Below are 21677 nucleotides of genomic sequence, written 5' to 3' on the forward strand. Positions count from 1 at the left end.
TTACAAAATGTTTTAATATATCGAAATTACAATCCAATGAACAACCTTGTCATGTTGGTGCACATTCATGGGACTCCTACTTATCTAGGTGGTTTGTATTTTTATGCCCTTACTGCACAATGGAGGTCTTAATAAAAGCCACATGTTTTCAGACCTTGTTGATAAAGCTTTCATTCAAATCTTGTTAATACTTATTTCTCTGGTTGTATTAGTATAGAATATTCACATTTAAAATTCTGATGAAGTTATAATTCTTAATGATTCTAAGTGGATTTTTTCCTCTATCTCACTACTTCCAGGTGAATCGAAAATCAATATTAACCCATAAATCTGTTTTTTTTTGAGCATTAAGAAACATGAACATTTATGCGGGCCGTATTACTGGCTATAGTAAGTTTCCTTTCAATGCATCATGAAGAGAAGAAAGCTTTTAGAAGTTAATTAAATGCATTTGTGCAATAACGCTTTGTCTAGCATGCTGCACAAAGAGGTGCTATAGCCTTTTGAAACTATTATTACCATATTCATGCGACCAGGAAATTTTATTACTAAAGGTAGAAGAATGAACACTATCATTTGCAGGAAATAATTATACAGCCAAAGAGATTACTCTTTGTAAAATTTTCAACTGTAAAACATTTAAATAGCCTTTATATGTAATTGTTGATGTGTGCTCAAAATGCACTCATTTTCACTGTGATATCTAGTCAACCCTTTTAAAACTGACTTCCCTCTCATCATATCGTGCTTCGTGATTAGCATTTTATGACAAAGTGATCAAGTGGAAGAGAATCATCAAATTTTATTTCAATTGATGGAAATGTTTTTCAAATGATGCAGCATGTGTTGTTTCAAATATTAAGTTCCTTACAGTTAGAAGAATTATGTAGTTATATAAGATCATTTTTTCATCCAATATATTCCTTGTACAATTATCAGTACACGGCTAACTATAGTTAATTGTTTTGTTGGCAAACAGTGCTAATGGTATGAACTTGTTATGTGCTCCCTACCAACCATTCTTAGTAGATGTCAAGGGCGGATTTACTGTGCGGAGATGGGTGCAGTGGGTGCCACCCCCCAAAACATCAGATTCCACCCCCTTAAACTGTTCACTCTTCTAAGAAACATTTTAACCCCCAAATTTTTAGTCAAAAAAATCAGTAGTAAGGTTGAATTGAGTTTTTCAAGGCAAAATTTCAACTTTTTACACGACTTTTAATAGCTGCATTACCACACAGCCCTAAATTCCAGACCCTTACATTGTCTTCTGTCACTTCATCAACAGCTCACTCCCCTAAAATTTTTAGCACCGCCCTGGGAAAAAAGATTAAAATCTGTCCTTTGTAGATGTACATTGATTATAGCAAATGTTGAAAGCATTGATGGTTCAGCAACATCTCTAACAAACTCTTTTGATACAAAACAGGTTCAACCAACCATGGAGAAAAACACTTCTTGTGCTTTAATTGAGGAGGATTTTTGGGGTGATAGTGATGACATGGATGATTTTTTGTCGCAGGTATGTACTAGTATGTACTAGTTATTGCCTTTAGATGTACGGTATCTACAAATAAATATATGGTTCATGCAAGTATGAGTGTTTGCATGGGAAGAAAGTCAAGAAACCTGTGGCACGACAGTCTCCAACTAGCTCATTAAGGAATGGAGGCAATGCTGTATCTGGCCTCGATACTTGCTGGGGTCAATATTCATATCTGAATGTTATAATTTTCAGAAAACAACTGATTTAAAAGGAACTTAATATGGCAGAACATGAATATTTGAATATTGCCCTCACCCCAATTATCAATCTAGCTACGGCCTTCGATGTACATGTACAATGTGTCTCCCAACATTCATTTTGAGTGTCATCCCTTTATTGAATATGATTCCTAGTAGAAATTCTTTTAATATTCAACTCCTTGCAAACTCAGGCTTTCCTTATATAATTTGTTTATACCATAGAAACATGAGAGATATTTTGATACCTTTTAAATCAATTTGAACAAAAAAAAACTAGGTTGATGTGGAGGAGATTTGTAGTCAGAGCATTTCAGAAAACAGTGATCAATGTTTTTCACAAGACTTGAAGCCAGACTGTTCTGTTGATTCAGGTGAGCGATTTGAATTTAATTATGCAGGATCGATGACTTAGAACCCAATCTATTAGATACGTATCTTACTCTGCTAAAATTCTGTAGTTTTGAGTGAGACAAGCTGCCATCTTGAAAGGCAACAAAAATGACGATATTTACAAATAATATCTGCTTTTTCTCAATTGATATACATTTGCAAAGTGGATAGTCTAGGCTTAAGTTTTAAAATGTTTGATGGGATAGGATTTTCAAATCTTCTAACTTTTTTTTCATTTTGAGTTTTGCTTTTTCCACCTCAACACGGTAGCTTTTAGATGATTGGGTTCTAAATCATTGTGCAGCTATTTTATCCAATAAAATCCATATACAGGTTTGCAGTAAATAGCTTGTTACCATTGTTTTGTGTACAAATAGTGAACGCAGTTTGCACTGTATGGTTAAGTTTACTTTGTCAACCACGCTCAGTTTTTTTTTACATTTATTATAGCAAATGTCAAAAGCAGTGATGGTCCTACAACCTCCCTAAAAAACCCTAATAATACTGTGCAGGATCAGTCAACCGTGTACAAAACCAATTCTCAAGCTTCGAACGAGAACTTTTTTGGTGAAAGCGATGACATGGACGATTTTTTGTCTGAGGTGCGTAATTGCATGTCGCCTTAAGATGTACCTACGTACAAAGGAATACTTGGTTCATGCAATTATGATTGTTTGCATGTGAATAAGCAATTGGCATGACTTCCTTTCGACATCTGAGTGGGGTAAGGCTGGATGTTGGATGTGTCTCCCAACTTTTCTAGGACATGCCTGTTGAATATGAATTTTTAAGAAATTCGCTTTGTACGTAATTATCGTATTTGTGGAATGTTGAGAGTTTGATGTGCTCTGTACATGTTGCTGTACACGTTTTACAGGGCCAAACCCGAGTCTTTAATCTATTGATGAAAGAACGTTTTTTAAGATTTTCTCATTATTCTATAACCATTCCTGTTTCGTACTACTCTTAGAAAGATGTTCTGTATAACCATTCCTGTTTCGTACAACCTTTAGAAGATGTTCTGTATAACCATTCCTGTTTCGTACTACTCTTAGAAAGATGTTCTGTATAACCATTCCTGTTTCGTACAACCCTTACAAAGATGTTCTGTATAACCATTCCTGTTTCGTACAACCCTTACAAAGATGTTCTGCATAACCATTCCTGTTTCGTACAACCTTTAGAAGATGTTCTGTATAACCATTCCTGTTTCGTACAACCCTTAGAAAGATGTTCTGTATAACCAACAACCCTTACAAAGATGTTCTGTGTAACCATTCCTGTTTCGTACAACCTTTAGAAGATGTTCTGTATAACCATTCCTGTTTCGTACTACTCTTAGAAAGATGTTCTGTATAACCATTCCTGTTTCTACAAAGATGTTCTGTATAACCATTCCTGTTTCGTACAACCTTTAGAAGATGTTCTGTATAACCATTCCTGTTTCGTACAACCCTTAGAAAGATGTTCTGTATAACCATTCCTGTTTCGTACAACCTTTAGAACATCTTTAATACTTTATTCAGTTTTTTCTAACACTTCAAGCTTTCCTTGACTAATTTTCTTTCACCATTTGTTTGATGGCGTAAATTTCGGGAGACATTTTGAAACTTTGTAAATCAATTTGAACAAAAAAAACTAGGTTGAAGTGGAGGAGATTTGTAGTCAGAGCATTTCAGAAAACAGTGATCAATGTTTTTCACAAGACTTGAAGCCGGACTGTTCTGTTGATTCAGGTGAGCGGTTTGAATTCATATTCGATTTGAATTAGAGTGAATGGTAATGTTTCTAGTTGATCGTTTGTTCACAATGACAATACACAATTGACACCCACACATTTCCAGTACACACAATACAATGACGTAAGAATCAGATAACAAATACGGCTAACCTGACGTTTACTCCTCGTTTGACTCTGAAGATGACTACCGCTAAGGTTGTCGAAACGTCAGTCAACAACAACAAAAACAGTCCTTCTCAGGACTATACCAACCTGGACGATCTACATTTACAAACATTGAATTTATATATTCATTAAAATTCTATAGTTCTTATATGATAGAAGTAATTTAATAATTACTAAACTCATAACGACTAGAAAAATTTTAATAATGTTAAGAGTTTTATACATGATCCAACTAATCAGTGAAAAATATACATGATCCTACTGATCAGTGAGAAATATACATGATCCAACTAATCAGTGAGAAATATGCATGATCCAACTAATCAGTGAAAATATACATGATCCAACTAATCAGTGAGAAATATACATGATCCAACTAATCAGTGAGAAATATACATGAACCAACTAATCAGTGAGAAATATACATGATCCTACTAATCAGTGAGAAATATACATGATCCAACTAATCAGTGAGAAATATACATGATCCAACTAATCAGTGAGAAATATACATGATCCTACTAATCAGTGAGAAATATACATGATCCAACTAATCAGTGAGAAATATACATGATCCAACTAATCAGTGAGAAATATACATGATCCAACTAATCAGTGAGAAATATACATGATCCAACTAATCAGTGAGAAATATACATGATCCACTAATCAGTGAGAAATATACATGATCCTACTAATCAGTGAGAAATATACATGATCCAACTAATCAGTGAGAAATATACATGATCCAACTAATCAGTGAGAAATATACATGATCCAACTAATCAGTGATAAATATACATGATCCAACTAATCAGTGAGAAATATACATGATCCAACTAATCAGTGAGAAATATACATGAACCAACTAATCAGTGAAATATACATGATCCTACTAATCAGTGAAATATACATGATCCAACTAATCAGTGAGAAATATACATGATCCAACTAATCAGTAGAAATATACATGATCCTACTAATCAGTAGAAATATACATGATCCTACTAATGAAATATACATGAACCAACTAATCAGTGAGAAATATACATGATCCAACTAATCAGTGAGAAATATACCTTATCCAACTAATCAGTGAGAAATATACATGATCCTACTAATCAGTGAGAAATATACATGATCCTACTAATCAGTGAGAAATACACATGATCCAACTAATCAGTGAGAAATATACATGATCCAACTAATCAGTGACAAATATACATGATCCAACTAATCAGTGAGAAAAATGATCATTGTGCACGTCAATTAGATCAAGTGTCTCTATAGATACGATTATTATATTTTGTTCATGGGTTGGTTTTTGACCAACTTGAATAGCAATCGTGAACTTGTAGCATAGCAAATTTATTGGTGTATGTACGTAGGTCGTGAAGTTTAGTAAATGCATTAAATTTTGCAGTATTTTGCATTTTTAGAATATAATACAAAATAGTGATACTTTTTGATATTATACGCTTTCCTCGTTTCTTTCTTAAATATGGCCAACAAACCGCATTCAGTAGCTAATCAGGAAGGTAACATAGAGGGCAACAAACCGCATTCAGTAGCTAATCAGGAAGGTAACATAGAGTTCAACAAACCGCATGTAGTAGCTAATCAAGAAGGTAACATAGAGTTCAACAAACCGCATGTAGTAGCTAATCAAGAAGGTAACATAGAGTTCAACAAACCGCATGTAGTAGCTAATCAGGAAGGTAACATAGAGTTCAACGTCGTTTTTTTTAGTGATAGAAGTTGACGAAGATGAACCGACAACAGCCCATACAGATTTTCTTAAAACAAATTTCGGATACTCAAAATTTCGACCGTATGTGAATGATTTTTCTTTAAAGATGATATTGTTGTAGTTCAAATAATTTTATCAACACAACGCTCTGGGACAATGTTATTGCAATGGGTATCTTAGATATGTTGCAATAGTTTTGCAATGTGGATTTTTAAGTGTTATCCATTTGTACTACCATTTGGATTTTTTGAGTGTGGTGTAATGGTACAGCAAGAATAACAATACATTATGTTTTGATCTTAACGTATTTATATATTTAAAATGTTTTCATTTTTCATCAAAAGATTAGATTCATTCTCCACAAGCACTGTGATCTATATAGTTCTGGATTATCCTCTGAATCGGTCATTTGTACCTAGAAGCTCAAAACAAATATATTATTTACAGAATGCAGTGGAAAATCATCTGTTCAGTCATTAAAAAAAAGAGAGATGTATGTGTTGTCATGTCAACAGGTACTATCAGTTGATTTGGTATATGTAGCCGCGTGATTACTTTTGTACTTCGGTGTACCTCTCTCTCATATGGCTAGTCCACTGAAATGTTCTGTTTAGTCCCTTTGTATTTGTTTCATTTCAACACGCGCAATTTTATACGCTTTTAAAACGCATTACATGAATGTATGAAGCAAGCTCCTTTTGCAAGTTCTTTTGTTAACAAGATCCATGCTGTAATAAAATTTTAAGTGTGTTATAGATTATGTTAAAGATTAATATATTATATATATTCTCTGATGATGGCTTTGGAATAAAGTCGAAACACGGTGCCATCCAGTAAACTGCTATAGTGGCGAGAATCTCTCGTCCATACGCAGTTTAAAAGAGGTTTGACTTGTCTCCAACCCCTGTGGGCTTAGTAGCTCAACAGGTAGAGCGGCGGACTAGTATCCCGAAGGTGCGAGTTCAAATCTCGTCCAAGTCACATGTTTTTCATGTGCATATTAAAAACCGTGTTAGGATTAATATATTATTTATAGATTATTGAGTGTATTTATGTTTAGCCCGTCATTCTTTGCATTTTTGGCTGCGCAGCTCATTGTCCTCATGTTTTAGGTTATGGTAAAAGTCTTTGCTATCAATATCCTGCAGTTTTTACTGGAAAGACGACAATTGTGGTGTCGCCTCTGATCTCTTTGATGCAAGATCAAGTGCAGAAACTGGAGTAAGTTCCTGATGTGCTCCCTTAGCTACGACGACGATAATTTTTATCAAATCTTCATAAGTATATTTGTTCATCTATTGTCCCAGCATTGCTTCAATAATTTTGCGTAAATTATTTTTGATGTGTGACTTTACTGCCACTTTCAAATAACAAAATAGCTTATGCCCACCGGCAAATATATTTTCAGTTTTTTCATCTTGCATGATTTTTTTATTGATAAATAAATTGTATCCTTCTCAAGAAGCATTTTTGTTGTGCTTTTTTCGCCCGTGTTGAATCATTGCCATTTGTATTATGAAAAAGTTGACGTTTTTATTCTAAGGGTTTTCAACATTCCTGTCTGTTATGTATTACGAAAAAGTTGACGTTTTTATTCTAAGGGTTTTCAACATTCCTGCCTGTTATGTATTATGAAAAAGTTGACGTTTTTATTCTAAGGGTTTTCAACGTTCCTGCCTGTTATGTATTACGAAAAAGTTGACGTTTTTATTCTAAGGGTTTTCAACATTCCTGCCTGTTATGTATTACGAAAAAGTTGATGTCTTTATTCTAAGGGTTTTCAACATTCCTGCCTGTTATCTTGGATCAGCTCAAGCCAATCAAAAAGCTGTGAAGTCGGCTGTATTGAGGTAAATCTTTGTTTTTCTCTTCTTTTACTATGATTAAAGTACTTGGAGTTATTACTACAAAGAGCACAAATTAAACCAGAACGAGAGAATATTTTATTTTTAGTGAGACTAGTAGACTTTGTTTTTATTTTTCAAGAAATATCAGACTTAGTCGTTGTCTATTACACAGATGTTTTGAAACAATTGGTTATTTACTTAAAAATGTTTTTATTTGCCATGAAGTCAATGAATGTTCCATTGAACTATAATACATGGAATGCTACCTGTAATAGAAAAGCCTAATAGTTTTTTGAAGCCAAATTTTACACCCAGACACTCTTGTGTGTGTAGTCAATCAATTTTCACTCCGCGAGAGAATCTCGAACCACTACACACGCGTGTCTGGGTGTAATCTCGCGTGTCTGGGTGTAAGATTTCGCTTCAATTATTTGCTTCAGGTAGCGTTCCATGTATTTTATTTCAATGGATTGTTCACCTCATGACACATGAATGAAAATTAAATGGGAGTTAATGGCGAAATTAGATAAATAAAACATTTTATGATCGATTCAAACTTTATCCTTTGATCGGGACATGTTTTTACATAGACGACTATGTTCTAGGCTGTTGCGGTATTAAAAAAACCCGATATTGATATATCGAAAAAAATACCGATATATCGATTTTTTTTCGATATTGAAACTTAGCCAACAATTGGCGCGCAGGTGTGATTGGGTCAAGATTGTCTAATAGTATACAAAACCATTAAAAACTGCCGTAAAGCCATTAAAAACTATCTATAATAACTAAATATATCGTAAAACTGAATATTTCTGTATTTTTTTCGATATTTTTGGTATATTGATATGTCGATATACCCAAAAAACCAATATCGATAAAACGATATTTAAAAAACCCCGATATACATCGATATACCCCGATATACTCCGATATACATCGATATACCCCGATATACCGCCGCAGCCAACTATGTTCCCTTTATTAAAATTATTTACAACAATTTGCTATTTTTCTAGAGGTAAATACCGGATTGTTTATGTAACTCCAGAGTACATTGACTGTGATTCGGATTTCATTCAATCTGTTCATCGCAATGTGGGTAAGTTTGAAAGTTTCCTTTATAATTTGGTATGTCATGTTGGAAATTGATTTGAATCGGTTGAATAACAACGTGCATCGTTATGAAACCTTATTGCATCGTTCTAAAATGTGAAATTGGTGTGAATCGGTTGGTAAACAACATGCGTCGTTAAGAAACCGCAATGCAACGTGTAAAATTTTGAAATTGTGTGAATCGGTTGGTAAACAACATGCGTCGTTAAGAAACCGCGATGCAACGTGTAAAATGTGGAATTGATTTGATTCGGTTGAAAAACAACGTGCATCGTTATGAAACCATATTGCATCGTTCTAAAATGTGGAATTGATGTGAATCGGTTGGTAAACAACATGCGTCGTTAAGAAACCGCGATGCAACGTGTAAAATGTGGAATTGATTTTAATCGGTTGAAAAACAACGTGCATCGTTATGAAACCATATTGCATCGTTCTAAAATGTGGAATTGATGTGAATCGGTTGGTAAACAACATGCGTCGTTAAGAAACCGCGATGCATCGTGTAAAATGTGGAATTGATTTTAATCGGTTGAAAACAACGTGCATCGTTATGAAACCATATTGCATCGTTCTAAAATGTGGAATTGATGTGAATCGGTTGGTAAACAACATGCGTCGTTAAGAAACCGCGATGCAACGTGTAAAATGTGGAATTGATTTTAATCGGTTGAAAACAACGTGCATCGTTATGAAACCATATTGCATCGTTCTAAAATGTGGAATTGATGTGAATCGGTTGGTAAACAACATGCGTCGTTAAGAAACCGCGATGCAACGTGTAAAATGTGGAATTGATTTTAATCGGTTGAAAAACAACGTGCATCGTTATGAAACCATATTGCATCGTTCTAAAATGTGGAATTGATGTGAATCGGTTGGTAAACAACATGCGTCGTTAAGAAACCGCGATGCAACGTGTAAAATGTGGAATTGATTTTAATCGGTTGAAAACAACGTGCATCGTTATGAAACCATATTGCATCGTTCTAAAATGTGGAATTGATGTGAATCGGTTGGTAAACAACATGCGTCGTTAAGAAACCGCGATGCATCGTGTAAAATGGAATTGATTTTAATCGGTTGAAAAACAACGTGCATCGTTAAGAAACCATATTGCATCGTTCTAAAATGTGGAATTGATGTGAATCGGTTGGAAAACAACATGCGTCGTTAAGAAACCGCGATGCAACGTGTAAAATGTGGAATTGATTTTAATCGGTTGAAAAACAACGTGCATCGTTATGAAACCATATTGCATCGTTCTAAAATGTGGAATTGATGTGAATCGGTTGGTAAACAACATGCGTCGTTAAGAAACCGCGATGCAACGTGTAAAATGTGGAATTGATTTTAATCGGTTGAAAAACAACGTGCATCGTTAAGAAACCATATTGCATCGTTCTAAAATGTGGAATTGATGTGAATCGGTTGGAAAACAACATGCGTCGTTAAGAAACCGCGATGCAACGTGTAAAATGTGGAATTGATTTTAATCGGTTGAAAAACAACGTGCATCGTTAAGAAACCATAATGTATCTTGTAAAATGCTATTGGTGAACGAACCTGATTTTCTTTGTGATGTAGCTTAGTGAGCCGTATTTTTTTGTTATTCTCCAATGAAAGTTTTTTCCATGGATTTCACTTCCCTTTAAGTTTAAAAGTCATTTACAGTAATTAACATCTTTACAATAGTGCATATAGAGTGAAGCATTTTATGGCATTCTCACAACTGCAGCTTTTTCTTGTTCGAAATACTTTGTTTGTTGTTCATTTTCAGTGAAAGAAATAATTGTTCTTCAATGCTTTTCCATAGTGACCAAAGTTTTTCGACATTTTAATATGTTTCCATTTTCAAGGAATTGTTTGTGTTGCCATCATTGAACTAAAATACATGGAACGCTACATGTAATAGAAAAGCCTAATAATTTTTTGAAGCCAAATCTTACACCCAGACACGCTTGTGTATGTAGTCAATCAATTTTCTCTGATTCTCGACACGCGTGTCTTGGTGTAAGTGTAGATTTGGCTTCAAATATTTGCTTTAGGTTTCGTTCCATGTATTTTAGTTCAATGGCTGCCATTGATGAAGCTCATTGTGTATCGCAATGGGGTCATGAAATTTCAAATATGTTTCCATTTTCAAGGAATTGTGTGTGTTGCCATTGATGAAGCTCATTGTGTATCGCAATGGGGTCATGAAATTTTTTAATATGTTTCCATTTTCAAGGAATTGTGTGTGTTGCCATTGATGAAGCTCATTGTGTATCGCAATGGGGTCATGATTTCAGAGATTCTTATCGTTTGCTCGGTGGAATAAAAGCAAAATTACCCGAGGTAAACGATAGCTTTTGTACATTTATACATCCTTCTTATTCATAAATTGTCACGGTGATTGTTTTTAGGTAGTTATGATGGCGTTAACTGCGACTGCCACATCTGTGGTACAAAGAGATATCTGTTCATGTCTTAAACTCGACAATCCATTACAAGTGAAAACTAGTTTTAACAGGTAGGAAGAGTTGACTAGTTTAACAAGTTTGATTACGTAGTTTTAGTGAGTATGAGATGACTATGTTAAGTAGTTAAGAGCTGGCGAGTGTTAGTGAGCATAGAGGGACCAGTTTAAGTTATTATGAGGGACTAGATTTAGCTAGTATAACAAACTTAGTAAGTATTAGATGACTAGTTTTAGTAAGTATGAGGTGGCTAGCTTTAGTAAGTATGAGGTGGCTAGTTTTAGTAAGTATGAGGTGGCTAGTTTTAGTAAGTATGTGGTGGCTAGTTTTAGTAAGTATAGGTGGCTAGTTTTAGTTAGTAAGGTGGCCAGTTTTAGTAAGTATGAGGTGGCCAGTTTTAGTAAGTATGAGGTAGTTTTAGTAAGTAGGTGGCCAGTTTTAGTAAGTATGAGGTGGCTAGTTTTAGTAAGTATGAGGTGGCTAGTTTTAGTTAGTATGAGGTGGCTAGTTTTAGTAAGTATGAGGTGGCCAGTTTTAGTAAGTATGAGGTGGCCCTTTTTAGTAAGTTTGAAGTGGCTAGTTTTAGTATGAGGTGGCTAGTTTTAGTAAGTTTGAGGTGGCTAGTTTTAGTAAGTATGAGGTGGCCAGTTTTAGTAAGTGAGGTGGCCAGTTTTAGTAAGTATGAGGTGGCCAGTTTTAGTAAGTATGAGGTGGCCAGTTTTAGTAAGTATGAGGTGGCCAGTTTTAGTAAGTTTGAGGTGGCCAGTTTTAGTAAGTATGAAGTCACTAGTTAAATTAAGTATGACGTGACTAGTTTCAATAAGTATAAGGTGGCCCAGAACGTGAGGTGATTAGTTTTAATAAGTATGAGTTGCCTGTAGTTGAAGCAAATAAGATGTTGAATTTTATATCCAGCCAGAGGAACTAGTTGATCTAGGGAAAAACGCAAGTTGGGAAGTAAATGTTATGAAAAGAAATTTTATCAAGTATCATTCAACCTTTTGAACAATCAGAAAAGGACTTGCATGCGGTATTAACTTGGACTGTGCTTTAAAAAATCGACTTGATTTTGTTATTGTTTAGACCCAATCTGTATCTTCAAGTGAAGAGGAAGAGCTCGAATCCTGAATATGACTTGAAGGACTTGATTACAAATAAATCAAAGTACAGCACTTGAGAAAATCACTAAAAAATAGTACAAATGCGATAGTAATATTCTATTTTCTTTAATTCCAGTGGCGATAAATTGTTTGGTGGCTCCTCTATCATTTACTGTCCTACCAAAAAGGAAACCGAGAATGTCACTAAGATATTGAAAGGTTTACACAAAAGAATTAATTGTTTCAGCTACTTGTAACTTTTCTATCCATTATAAGCTACGTAAAATTACAACCTTCATTTAAAATACATCTTGCAATGATTATAAAGGGAAAGAAATAGTTTTACTTCAACATAAGCTACTTTGAATACTGTAACCTTCATTTAAAATAAATCTTGCATTGATTATAAAGGGAATGAAATAGTTTTACTTCAATATGAGCTACTTTGAACATTACAACCTTCATTTAAAATAAATCTTGCATTGATTATAAAGGGAATGAAATAGTTTTACTTCAATATAAGCTACTTTGAATATTACAACCTTCATTTAAAATACATCTTGCAATGATTATAAAGGGAAAGAAATAGTTTTACTTCAATATAAGCTACTTTGAATATTACAACCTTCATTTAAAATACATCTTGCAATGATTATAAAGGGAAAGAAATAGTTTTACTTCAATATAAGCTACTTTGAACATTACAACCTTCATTTAAAATACATCTTGCAATGATTATAAAGGGAAAGAAATAGTTTTACTTCAATATAAGCTACTTTGAACATTACAACCTTCATTTAAAATACATCTTGCAATGATTATAAAGGGAAAGAAATAGTTTTACTTCAATATAAGCTACTTTGAACATTACAACCTTCATTTAAAATACATCTTGCAATGATTATAAAGGGAAAGAAATAGTTTTACTTCAATATAAGCTACTTTGAATATTACAACCTTCATTTAAAATACATCTTGCAATGATTATATAGGGAAAGAAATAGTTTTACTTCAATATAAGCTACTTTGAATATTACAACCTTCATTTAAAATAAATCTTGCAATGATTGTAAATTTTAATTGCCTTTCATCATTATTTCATGTTTTACTATTGCAAAGGTATCGGTGTAAATTGCGAAGCTTATCATGCTGGTCTGTCAACAAAAACACGTATGAACACTCACAGAAAGTTTGTTAGGGATGAAATTGAGGTATTTTTATGGTAACATTTTTATGGATTATTTTGACCATGTATAAAATAAGTAGAGGCTTTTGAGTCAAATTGAAATATGAATACTGCGAAGGCAAGCTGTCAAAATCCACAGGCTGATTGCAGTACTGTTTACATATGGTTTTCCACCATTTTTTCGGCAACATACATACGTAAGGACCTTACCAAATCAATGACGAAATTTTGTGATATTGTTTTCGAGAACAGATGTGATGAATGAACGTAAAATGAAAAAAAAAATGCAAAAAATTCTTCGCTTTTTCACGTTTGCCCGCTTATATTGGACATTTTCAATCATCATTGTGACCGAATTTGGAGAAATTCAACAATTTATCAAAATTTTTAATCGTATTTTAGTGTGTCGTTGCTACTGTAGCGTTTGGCATGGGAATTGATAAACCGGATGTCCGAAATATCATACATTATGGAGGTACAGGTCACAACGTAACGTGGTCAGCGGAAGATCAATGATTGAGAGGGAGCAATATTTATATTATATGTTCTTCTTTCTTATACATTCTATTGAAATGAATTGTAGTTACAGATTATACTGTATGAATGTATAAATATATCCCTTCTTTCATTAAACTTCTTATTAACTGTTAGGTGTATTAAAAACATCTGGGATCGGTTGCACGAAGGTCGAAAAGCGCTATCCCCTGGATAGCAAATTATTTTCAACGTTCAAGAAATCTCTTATGAAAGAAAATCATACGATTTTAACTGTGCAATCACTGAAATAAAATATTCTTTCGAAGATTACAAAATTTCTTTGTCGCAAGAAAAATATAAACACCGTTTCTGCAAGTTTGAAAATTTTCGCTATCCAATGGATAACTCTATCCAGGCTTCGTGCAACCTGCCCCAGTTTGATAAAACATCGCTCACTTTCCTTTTGGCGTGACATTAGCATTTACCATGAAGGGTTTGTTTTAGAATATTTCAATATCCCTCCGAAATGTTTCTCTGCTTTTCTGCTTCACAGCTCCTAAAGATATTGAATCGTATTATCAAGAGATTGGTCGAGCTGGCAGAGATGGGTAAGAGCTCAACGTACATGTATTGTAGTTGCACGTTTCTTTATTTGTCAGGACAAATGCGTCGTGTGCTTCCCACTGCAACTTCATTTTGTTTTCATTTTCAAAACACAATCATTTAATTTTCAAAAATTTTTCATGTATAAAAAAGGATTGTTTCTTATATTAAATAGACTTTTTTAAGCGAAATTATTAAATTCATTTATGATAGAAATAAACCATGCACGTGAGAATGTGTGCTTAGGTTTCACAAGCCAAATTTTTGTGTTTGATTTGTGGCTGCTCATGGCGGCAGTTTTTAAGTTTTTGCCAAACATTATGTGAAATGTCCCCAAAAGATGCATATTAATAAATAACAATTTTTTAAGCTTCATAAATTATTTATCCAAGTATTGCCAACGACGAGTGAAACACGAAGACAAACACATGACAAATGAGGGATTCGAAAATAAAGGGCAAACTGAGTTGACATGAGAAAGTAACAGCTTACTTCGCGTTTTAAATTTATTTAAATTTTAATGTTTCAATGAAAACAGAAAATAAAGGGCAAACTGAGTTGACATGAGAAAGTAACAGCTTACTTTGCGTTTTAAATTTATTTAAATTTTAATGTTTCAATGAAAACAGAAAATAAAGGACAAACTGAGTTGACATGAGAAAGTAACAGCTTACTTTGCGTTTTAAATTTATTTCAATTTTAATGTTTCAATGAAAACAGAAAATAAAGGGCAAACTGAGTTGACATGAGAAAGTAACAGCTTACTTTGCGTTTTAAATTTATTTAAATTTTAATGTTTCAATGAAAACAGAAAATAAAGGGCAAACTGAGTTGACATGAGAAAGTAACAGCTTACTTTGCGTTTTAAATTTATTTAAATTTTAATGTTTCAATGAAAACAGAAAATAAAGGGCAAACTGAGTTGACATGAGAAAGTAACAGCTTACTTTGCGTTTTAAATTTATTTAAATTTTAATGTTTCAATGAAAACAGAAAATAAAGGGCAAACTGAGTTGACATGAGAAAGTAACAGCTTACTTTGCGTTTTAAATTTATTTAAATTTTAATGTTTCAATGAAAACAGAAAATAAAGGGCAAACTGAGTTGACATGAGAAAGTAACAGCTTACTTTGCGTTTTAAATTTATTTAAATTTTAATGCTTCAATGAAAACAGAAAATAAAGGGCAAACTGAGTTGACATGAGAAAGTAACAGCTTACTTTGCGTTTTAAATTTATTTAAATTTTAATGTTTCAATGAAAACAGAAAATAAAGGGCAAACTGAGTTGACATGAGAAAGTAACAGCTTACTTCGCGTTTTAGATTTATTTCAATATTAATGTTTCAATGAAAACAGAAAATAAAGGGCAAACTGAGTTGACATGAGAAAGTAACAGCTTACTTTGCGTTTTAAATTTATTTAAATTTTAATGTTTCAATGAAAACAGAAAATAAAGGGCAAACTGAGTTGACATGAGAAAGTAACAGCTTACTTCGCGTTTTAAATTTATTTAAATTTTAATGTTTCAATGAAAACAGAAAATAAAGGGCAAACTGAGTTGACATGAGAAAGTAACAGCTTACTTTGCGTTTTAAATTTATTTAAATTTTAATGCTTCAATGAAAACAGAAAATAAAGGGCAAACTGAGTTGACATGAGAAAGTAACAGCTTACTTTGCGTTTTAAATTTATTTAAATTTTAATGTTTCAATGAAAACAGAAAATAAAGGGCAAACTGAGTTGACATGAGAAAGTAACAGCTTACTTTGCGTTTTAAATTTATTTCAATTTTAATGTTTCAATGAAAACAGAAAATAAAGGGCAAACTGAGTTGACATGAGAAAGTAACAGCTTACTTTGCGTTTTAAATTTATTTAAATTTTAATGTTTCAATGAAAACAGAAAATAAAGGGCAAACTGAGTTGACATGAGAAAGTAACAGCTTACTTTGCGTTTTAAATTTATTTAAATTTTAATGTTTCAATGAAAACAGAAAATAAAGGGCAAACTGAGTTGACATGAGAAAGTAACAGCTTACTTTGCGTTTTAAATTTATTTAAATTTTAATGTTTCAATGAAAACGTGCATGGTAGTAACTCAATTGTAAATGGCGGTAGTATAAAATATGTAATTGCCTTTAAAGGCTAAGTTTAACTTTTTACTAAACCTTGCTGTATAATTTCCTAGCTTCTAATACTCTTATATTAATAATTTACAGTACATAATGCCATTTTAGAATTTTCCTTGCCGTGGGGTGGTGTGTACTCCCCTTCAACGCCAGCAAATCCGCCTCTGTTTAAAAAACATTTTTTAGTTTTAGTGGTAGACTGTTTGCAAGCTATATTTCATAGAGGTAAAGGGAAATTACATAGTTCTACATACATTAATAACACAGTTCTTAATGATTATTTATGGATAATAACGTGCAGTTCTTTATATTAATAGAGCATAACGTAATTCTGTATCATTGTAGTTCAAACTGTTTTGTTGGCATAATGAGTAAATGACCTGTTTTGATAAACATATTAATACCTTTAGCTTACAGAGCTCGTGCTATACCTTCTACAATAATTCAGATTTTATCCTTGCAAGGTAAGTTAGTGCAGTTCATATACGTTCTTATATAAAAATGTACCGATACCGTATTAAAAAAAAACAACAATAGATGATGGCGATAAAACTTTATTTCTAGAGGACAACACGTGACACAACAAGTGCTAGAAACTTGTGGCACTCAATAATTTACAATATATTTAATTACAAATTTAAGACTAAAAACTCATGGTATCTACAGATTATTTAAAGTTAATAATATCAAAAGCACTATTATGAAGTTTCTTTTCAAAAGGTTTGGCGGAAGAAAGTTTACAAAATTTGTACTTAGCCTACGCTATTTTGTCTCTTTAATTCAGGCAAACAAATTGTTGATTTCATCCTTTATGTATGACATTCTGTTGTTAGTAGAAATAGAACTTGTTCTATTTTCATCTGAAAAGATCACAGGAAGCCGACTAGCCAAATTACATAGATTTGAAAAAGACTTTGAAACAGGATTAAAATACGCAAATATATCGATAAATGTACTTGAAAACACAAATGGCTCAAGACTATAAATATCTAAACTTATCTAAATATCAACAAAACTATCTGACAGTTTGAACAAGCAATCAAAAGACGGAACCGAAACAATCGGATCCGATAAACTGGAACCGGTGAACGGCCTTCAGATAGAAAGAAAACTCTAATTACGTATGTATGAAACCACCTGGATTGCTGTACGCGAAGGAGGTTTTAAGGGGTGTGACTGTACGGTGCAATTTTTCCAGACAAGGGGTTGGGGCAGCACTCCCCCCTTGCGATAGTAACTTCTAGTATGTATATATATATATATATATTGTTTAAAAATAAATTTTCTCCGGATTTTATAAATAATTTTGTTGAGCTTTCGACTCGTTGCTTCGAGCCTTCATCAGAATGAGGAAAATATCTGTTTACAGTTGCTTTTAGCTTGTAGACGCGTCTAATTGGATTAGCGGGTGGATTTATGTGAGTGGATGGGGATTAATGTGGTGGATTAATGATTAATATACATATATAGTTTTGTTCTTATATTTTCCAATCCTTCAAAACCGTAGGATGTTTGCAAACACAATAAAAAATGAAAAATTCAAGAACTATAAAATATCCATGGCCCAGGAAATGAAACATTACTTAAGCACAATTAGTTGCAGGAGACGGTATGTGTATATTTCATTGTGTTATCTAGTGAAAGTAAATACCGTAAACCCCCGCCAATAAGCACTGGGTTTTTATAAGTTTGTATATTTTATGGGGGAGGGGGTTGGTGCATAGATTATATACTGCACTGATCTGTAAACATTACACATTTAAAGAATGTGTGTCAACCAAGATGCATTGCGCGTTGATCACGGCGTGGCGGCCATTTTCTGGGACGCGAAAATGGCGGCTTGTGTTATTATTTGTTGTCCATGGAACTTTGACCAAACGACAACTTTAAAATAGAATGTTTAAGTAATTTTAAAAGTTTTGATTTGAAATGGCGTCGTTTCCTTAGCGAGGAAGGCCAAAACGGAAAGTTGAACAACAACGGATTTGTTTACAGATTGAATTATACCACGAGTGGATAAGACAAAAAGAGTTAAATAGAATGGTACAACAGACAGATAGTGAATTTGCTGCTTATTTTCTTCAAATTTTGAATGAAAAGAAAAACGTAGCTATAATTTACAACTACTAAACTAGTAAATCGCCATTAAAAAATAACAGCGTTGAGTTTTACATACAATAACTGTATTTTCTAGGCATTTTAATAAAAACATGTTCTGCAAAGTGAAATTTACCTGTGTCCGTTTCGAAGTTTGTACCAACTCAGCACTCGTAATTACACTCAAAATTTTTAAATAATGTTTTTTTTGTTTAATTATTCAGCTGAATTAGATGATGTATATCGGGGAACTAGGATTCAGTGTACCGATGGCTCAAAAATTAACCATGTAAACATAAACAAAAGCGCGCAATGCATCGTAGTTGACACACATTCTTTAAAGAAATTTGCGGGTGATGTTATATGAGGGTGGGCTTTTCTATGAAATTAGTTAAACACACAGTGTAGAAACAAACAGTAGTCCCACTCTATTGAAATTTTTTGTTTGGCGCATATCTTATTACGCATGTAATTAGCATAGTGGCAGCCAGTCAATTGCTTTTTTGGGCCAATAGGAGCACTAAGGTGGCTAGCTGAAGCCAGTAATCTACTTAAATATACTGCACCAAGTTGCACAATGGAGCGAGACTACTGTATGTTTCTATACTGTGGTTAAACATCACGATTAAAGTTTTTAAATTATTAGTTTGTACTTTTGGTTCTTGTTTTTGTTGGTAATGGTCAAAGTAATTGTCCTGATTAATTAAGATCTTAGTATCGTTGAATTTTACGTATGGTAATCGAGTGGCCAGTTGTACAGCATTTGAAGTTCCTATCTGCAGTCATATATGTAAAGTTTACTAGCTTTTCACGTGAAAATATAGGGTCATTCTATCGTATTGGTCAGTGGTATAACATTTGAAGTTCCTATCTGCAGTCATATATGTAAAGTTTACTTACTTTTCACGTGAAAATATAGGGTCATTCTATCGTATTTTGGCGAGAAATTTCCTCTTCAGTCGACATCTGATGAAGACTGCTGTGACAATTGTCAAAGAAGGTAAGAATTCAGATGTTAATCTTTTTTGGATTTTTAGGTTCGCTCCATTTTTTCAGTGGAAAGTTTGCTTTGTATAATTCTTTGATCTGAATAACTACTATTTACACAGAGTATGTCATCAAAATTAATATAGTTTATTTAAGCACGATTTGTTTCAGAAAAGCTTGGCGCCTAATCACTGTGTTAGAAATCAGGAGGGAGTGAATATTAAAAATATTTTTCCAAGTTAACGTTTGAAAACATAAAAAGATGTGTGTCAACCAAGATGCATTGCGCGTTTATTACAACGTGGCGGCCATTTTGTGCGACGAGAAAATGGTGGATTTTGTTGTTGTAGTGCATACAACCTAAACAATAGTATAAAAAAATAGAGCTTTTACTCAAGGCTTTTTGCTAACTCTTGAGATAAATTAGACGACGTAGTGACGAAATGGAATTCAGTGTACCGCAAGCTCAAATAGTAGCGATGTAAACATTACCAAAAGCGCGCAATGCATCTTGGTTAATACACTTTCTTTAAAATCGGGAACCCGAAATTGATTCCTAATCCGAAACCGTAACACTTTAACTAATACTTCTAGGTATGGCAGACATGTTAGAGGTTGGATAGAGGATCAATTTTGCGTATTGTACAAACATGGAATTCTACCAAAAATTTGCCATTGTCTCAGTGTTTTTGACTGTGTTAATACAAGTGCTATTATTTCTTCCAGATCTCATTGAACTTTATGATATAATCCCACTGCAGTTATTGATTTACTGAAACTTTATGATATAATCCCACTGCAGTTATTGATTTACTGAAACTTTATGATATAATCCCACTGCAGTTATTGATTTACTGAAACTTTATGATATAATCCCACTGCAGTTATTGATTTACTGACAGCCTGTTTACATTGTTTATTCAGAGCACTTGGTTTTACCACAACTACAGACGGAGAAAAAGTCAATTACGCGAAAGAAGCTAAAGATATTTTTACTGCAATAAAGGTTATTTTCAAAATTTTTGTACAACTCATAAGTCTGTATTGTCTGTACCATGCATCGTACCTTTAGCGAAATTCTCTGTTATCATTTTCACAGTAATTTTGTAGCGCAAATTATTGTTACCGTAATTTTGTAGCGCTAATTATTTTTACGGTAATTTTGTAGCGCAAATTATTTTTACGGTAATTTTGTAGCGCAAATTATTTTTACGGTAATTTTGCAGCGCAAATTATTCTTACGGTAATTTTGTAGCGCAAACTATTTTTACGGTAATTTTGTAGCGCAAACTATTTTTACGGTAATTTTGTAGCGCAAACTATTTTTACGGTAATTTTGTAGCGCAAATTATTTTTACGGTAATTTTGTAGCGCAAACTATTTTTACGGTAATTTTGTAGCGCAAATTATTTTACGGTAATTTTGTAGCGCAAATTATTTTACGGTAATTTTGTAGCGCAAATTATGTTTACGGTAATTTTGTAGCGCAAATTATGTTTACGGTAATTTTGTAGCGCAAATTATTTTACGGTAATTTTGTAGCGCAAATTATTTTTACGGTAATTTTGTAGCGCAAATTATGTTTACGGTAATTTTGTAGCGCAAACTATTTTTACGGTAATTTTGTAGCGCATATTATTTTTACGGTAATTTTGTAGCGCAAACTATTTTTACGGTAATTTTGTAGCGCAAATTATTTTTACGGTAATTTTGTAGCGCAAACTATTTTTACGGTAATTTTGTTGCGCGAATTATTTTTACGGTAATTTTGTAGCGCAAATTATTTTTACGGTAATTTTGTAGCGCAAATTATTTTTACGGTAATTATAATTCTAAGGGGACTTTAAACGTCAAGTGGTTGTGCAAAAATAGTCGTTTTTGAGG

General features: G+C 33.2%; 1 protein-coding gene across 2 annotated transcripts in view; it reads left to right on the forward strand.

Moving 5' to 3' along the window:
* The window catches only part of LOC124454257 (Werner syndrome ATP-dependent helicase-like), a 36257-nt gene that overhangs the window by 200 nt on the left and 14380 nt on the right, over positions 1 to 21677 (forward strand). Inside the window, exons 2-22 of one of the 2 annotated variants that reach the window (XM_047005074.1) lie at positions 1430 to 1522; positions 2024 to 2117; positions 2587 to 2738; positions 3779 to 3872; positions 5792 to 5873; positions 6240 to 6307; positions 6905 to 7013; positions 7568 to 7642; positions 8659 to 8741; positions 10903 to 10950; positions 11034 to 11092; positions 11161 to 11267; positions 12298 to 12378; positions 12451 to 12533; positions 13434 to 13525; positions 13903 to 13975; positions 14531 to 14585; positions 17120 to 17173; positions 18217 to 18318; positions 19726 to 19806; positions 20718 to 20799. In XM_047005074.1, coding sequence (XP_046861030.1) covers positions 1442 to 1522; positions 2024 to 2117; positions 2587 to 2738; positions 3779 to 3872; positions 5792 to 5873; positions 6240 to 6307; positions 6905 to 7013; positions 7568 to 7642; positions 8659 to 8741; positions 10903 to 10950; positions 11034 to 11092; positions 11161 to 11267; positions 12298 to 12378; positions 12451 to 12533; positions 13434 to 13525; positions 13903 to 13975; positions 14531 to 14585; positions 17120 to 17173; positions 18217 to 18318; positions 19726 to 19806; positions 20718 to 20799 — 1755 coding nt within the window. In that variant the 5' untranslated portion in view covers positions 1430 to 1441. Of the gene's footprint in view, positions 1 to 1429; positions 1523 to 2023; positions 2118 to 2586; positions 2739 to 3778; positions 3873 to 5791; positions 5874 to 6239; positions 6308 to 6904; positions 7014 to 7567; positions 7643 to 8658; positions 8742 to 10902; positions 10951 to 10985; positions 11093 to 11160; positions 11268 to 12297; positions 12379 to 12450; positions 12534 to 13433; positions 13526 to 13902; positions 13976 to 14530; positions 14586 to 17119; positions 17174 to 18216; positions 18319 to 19725; positions 19807 to 20717; positions 20800 to 21677 lie in introns of both variants that reach the window. The other variant, XM_047005075.1, reaches the window with a different exon arrangement.

The sequence above is a fragment of the Xenia sp. Carnegie-2017 genome, unplaced genomic scaffold, assembly GCF_021976095.1.
Source record: "Xenia sp. Carnegie-2017 unplaced genomic scaffold, XeniaSp_v1 HiC_scaffold_3, whole genome shotgun sequence".
Classification (NCBI taxonomy): domain Eukaryota; kingdom Metazoa; phylum Cnidaria; class Anthozoa; order Malacalcyonacea; family Xeniidae; genus Xenia; species Xenia sp. Carnegie-2017.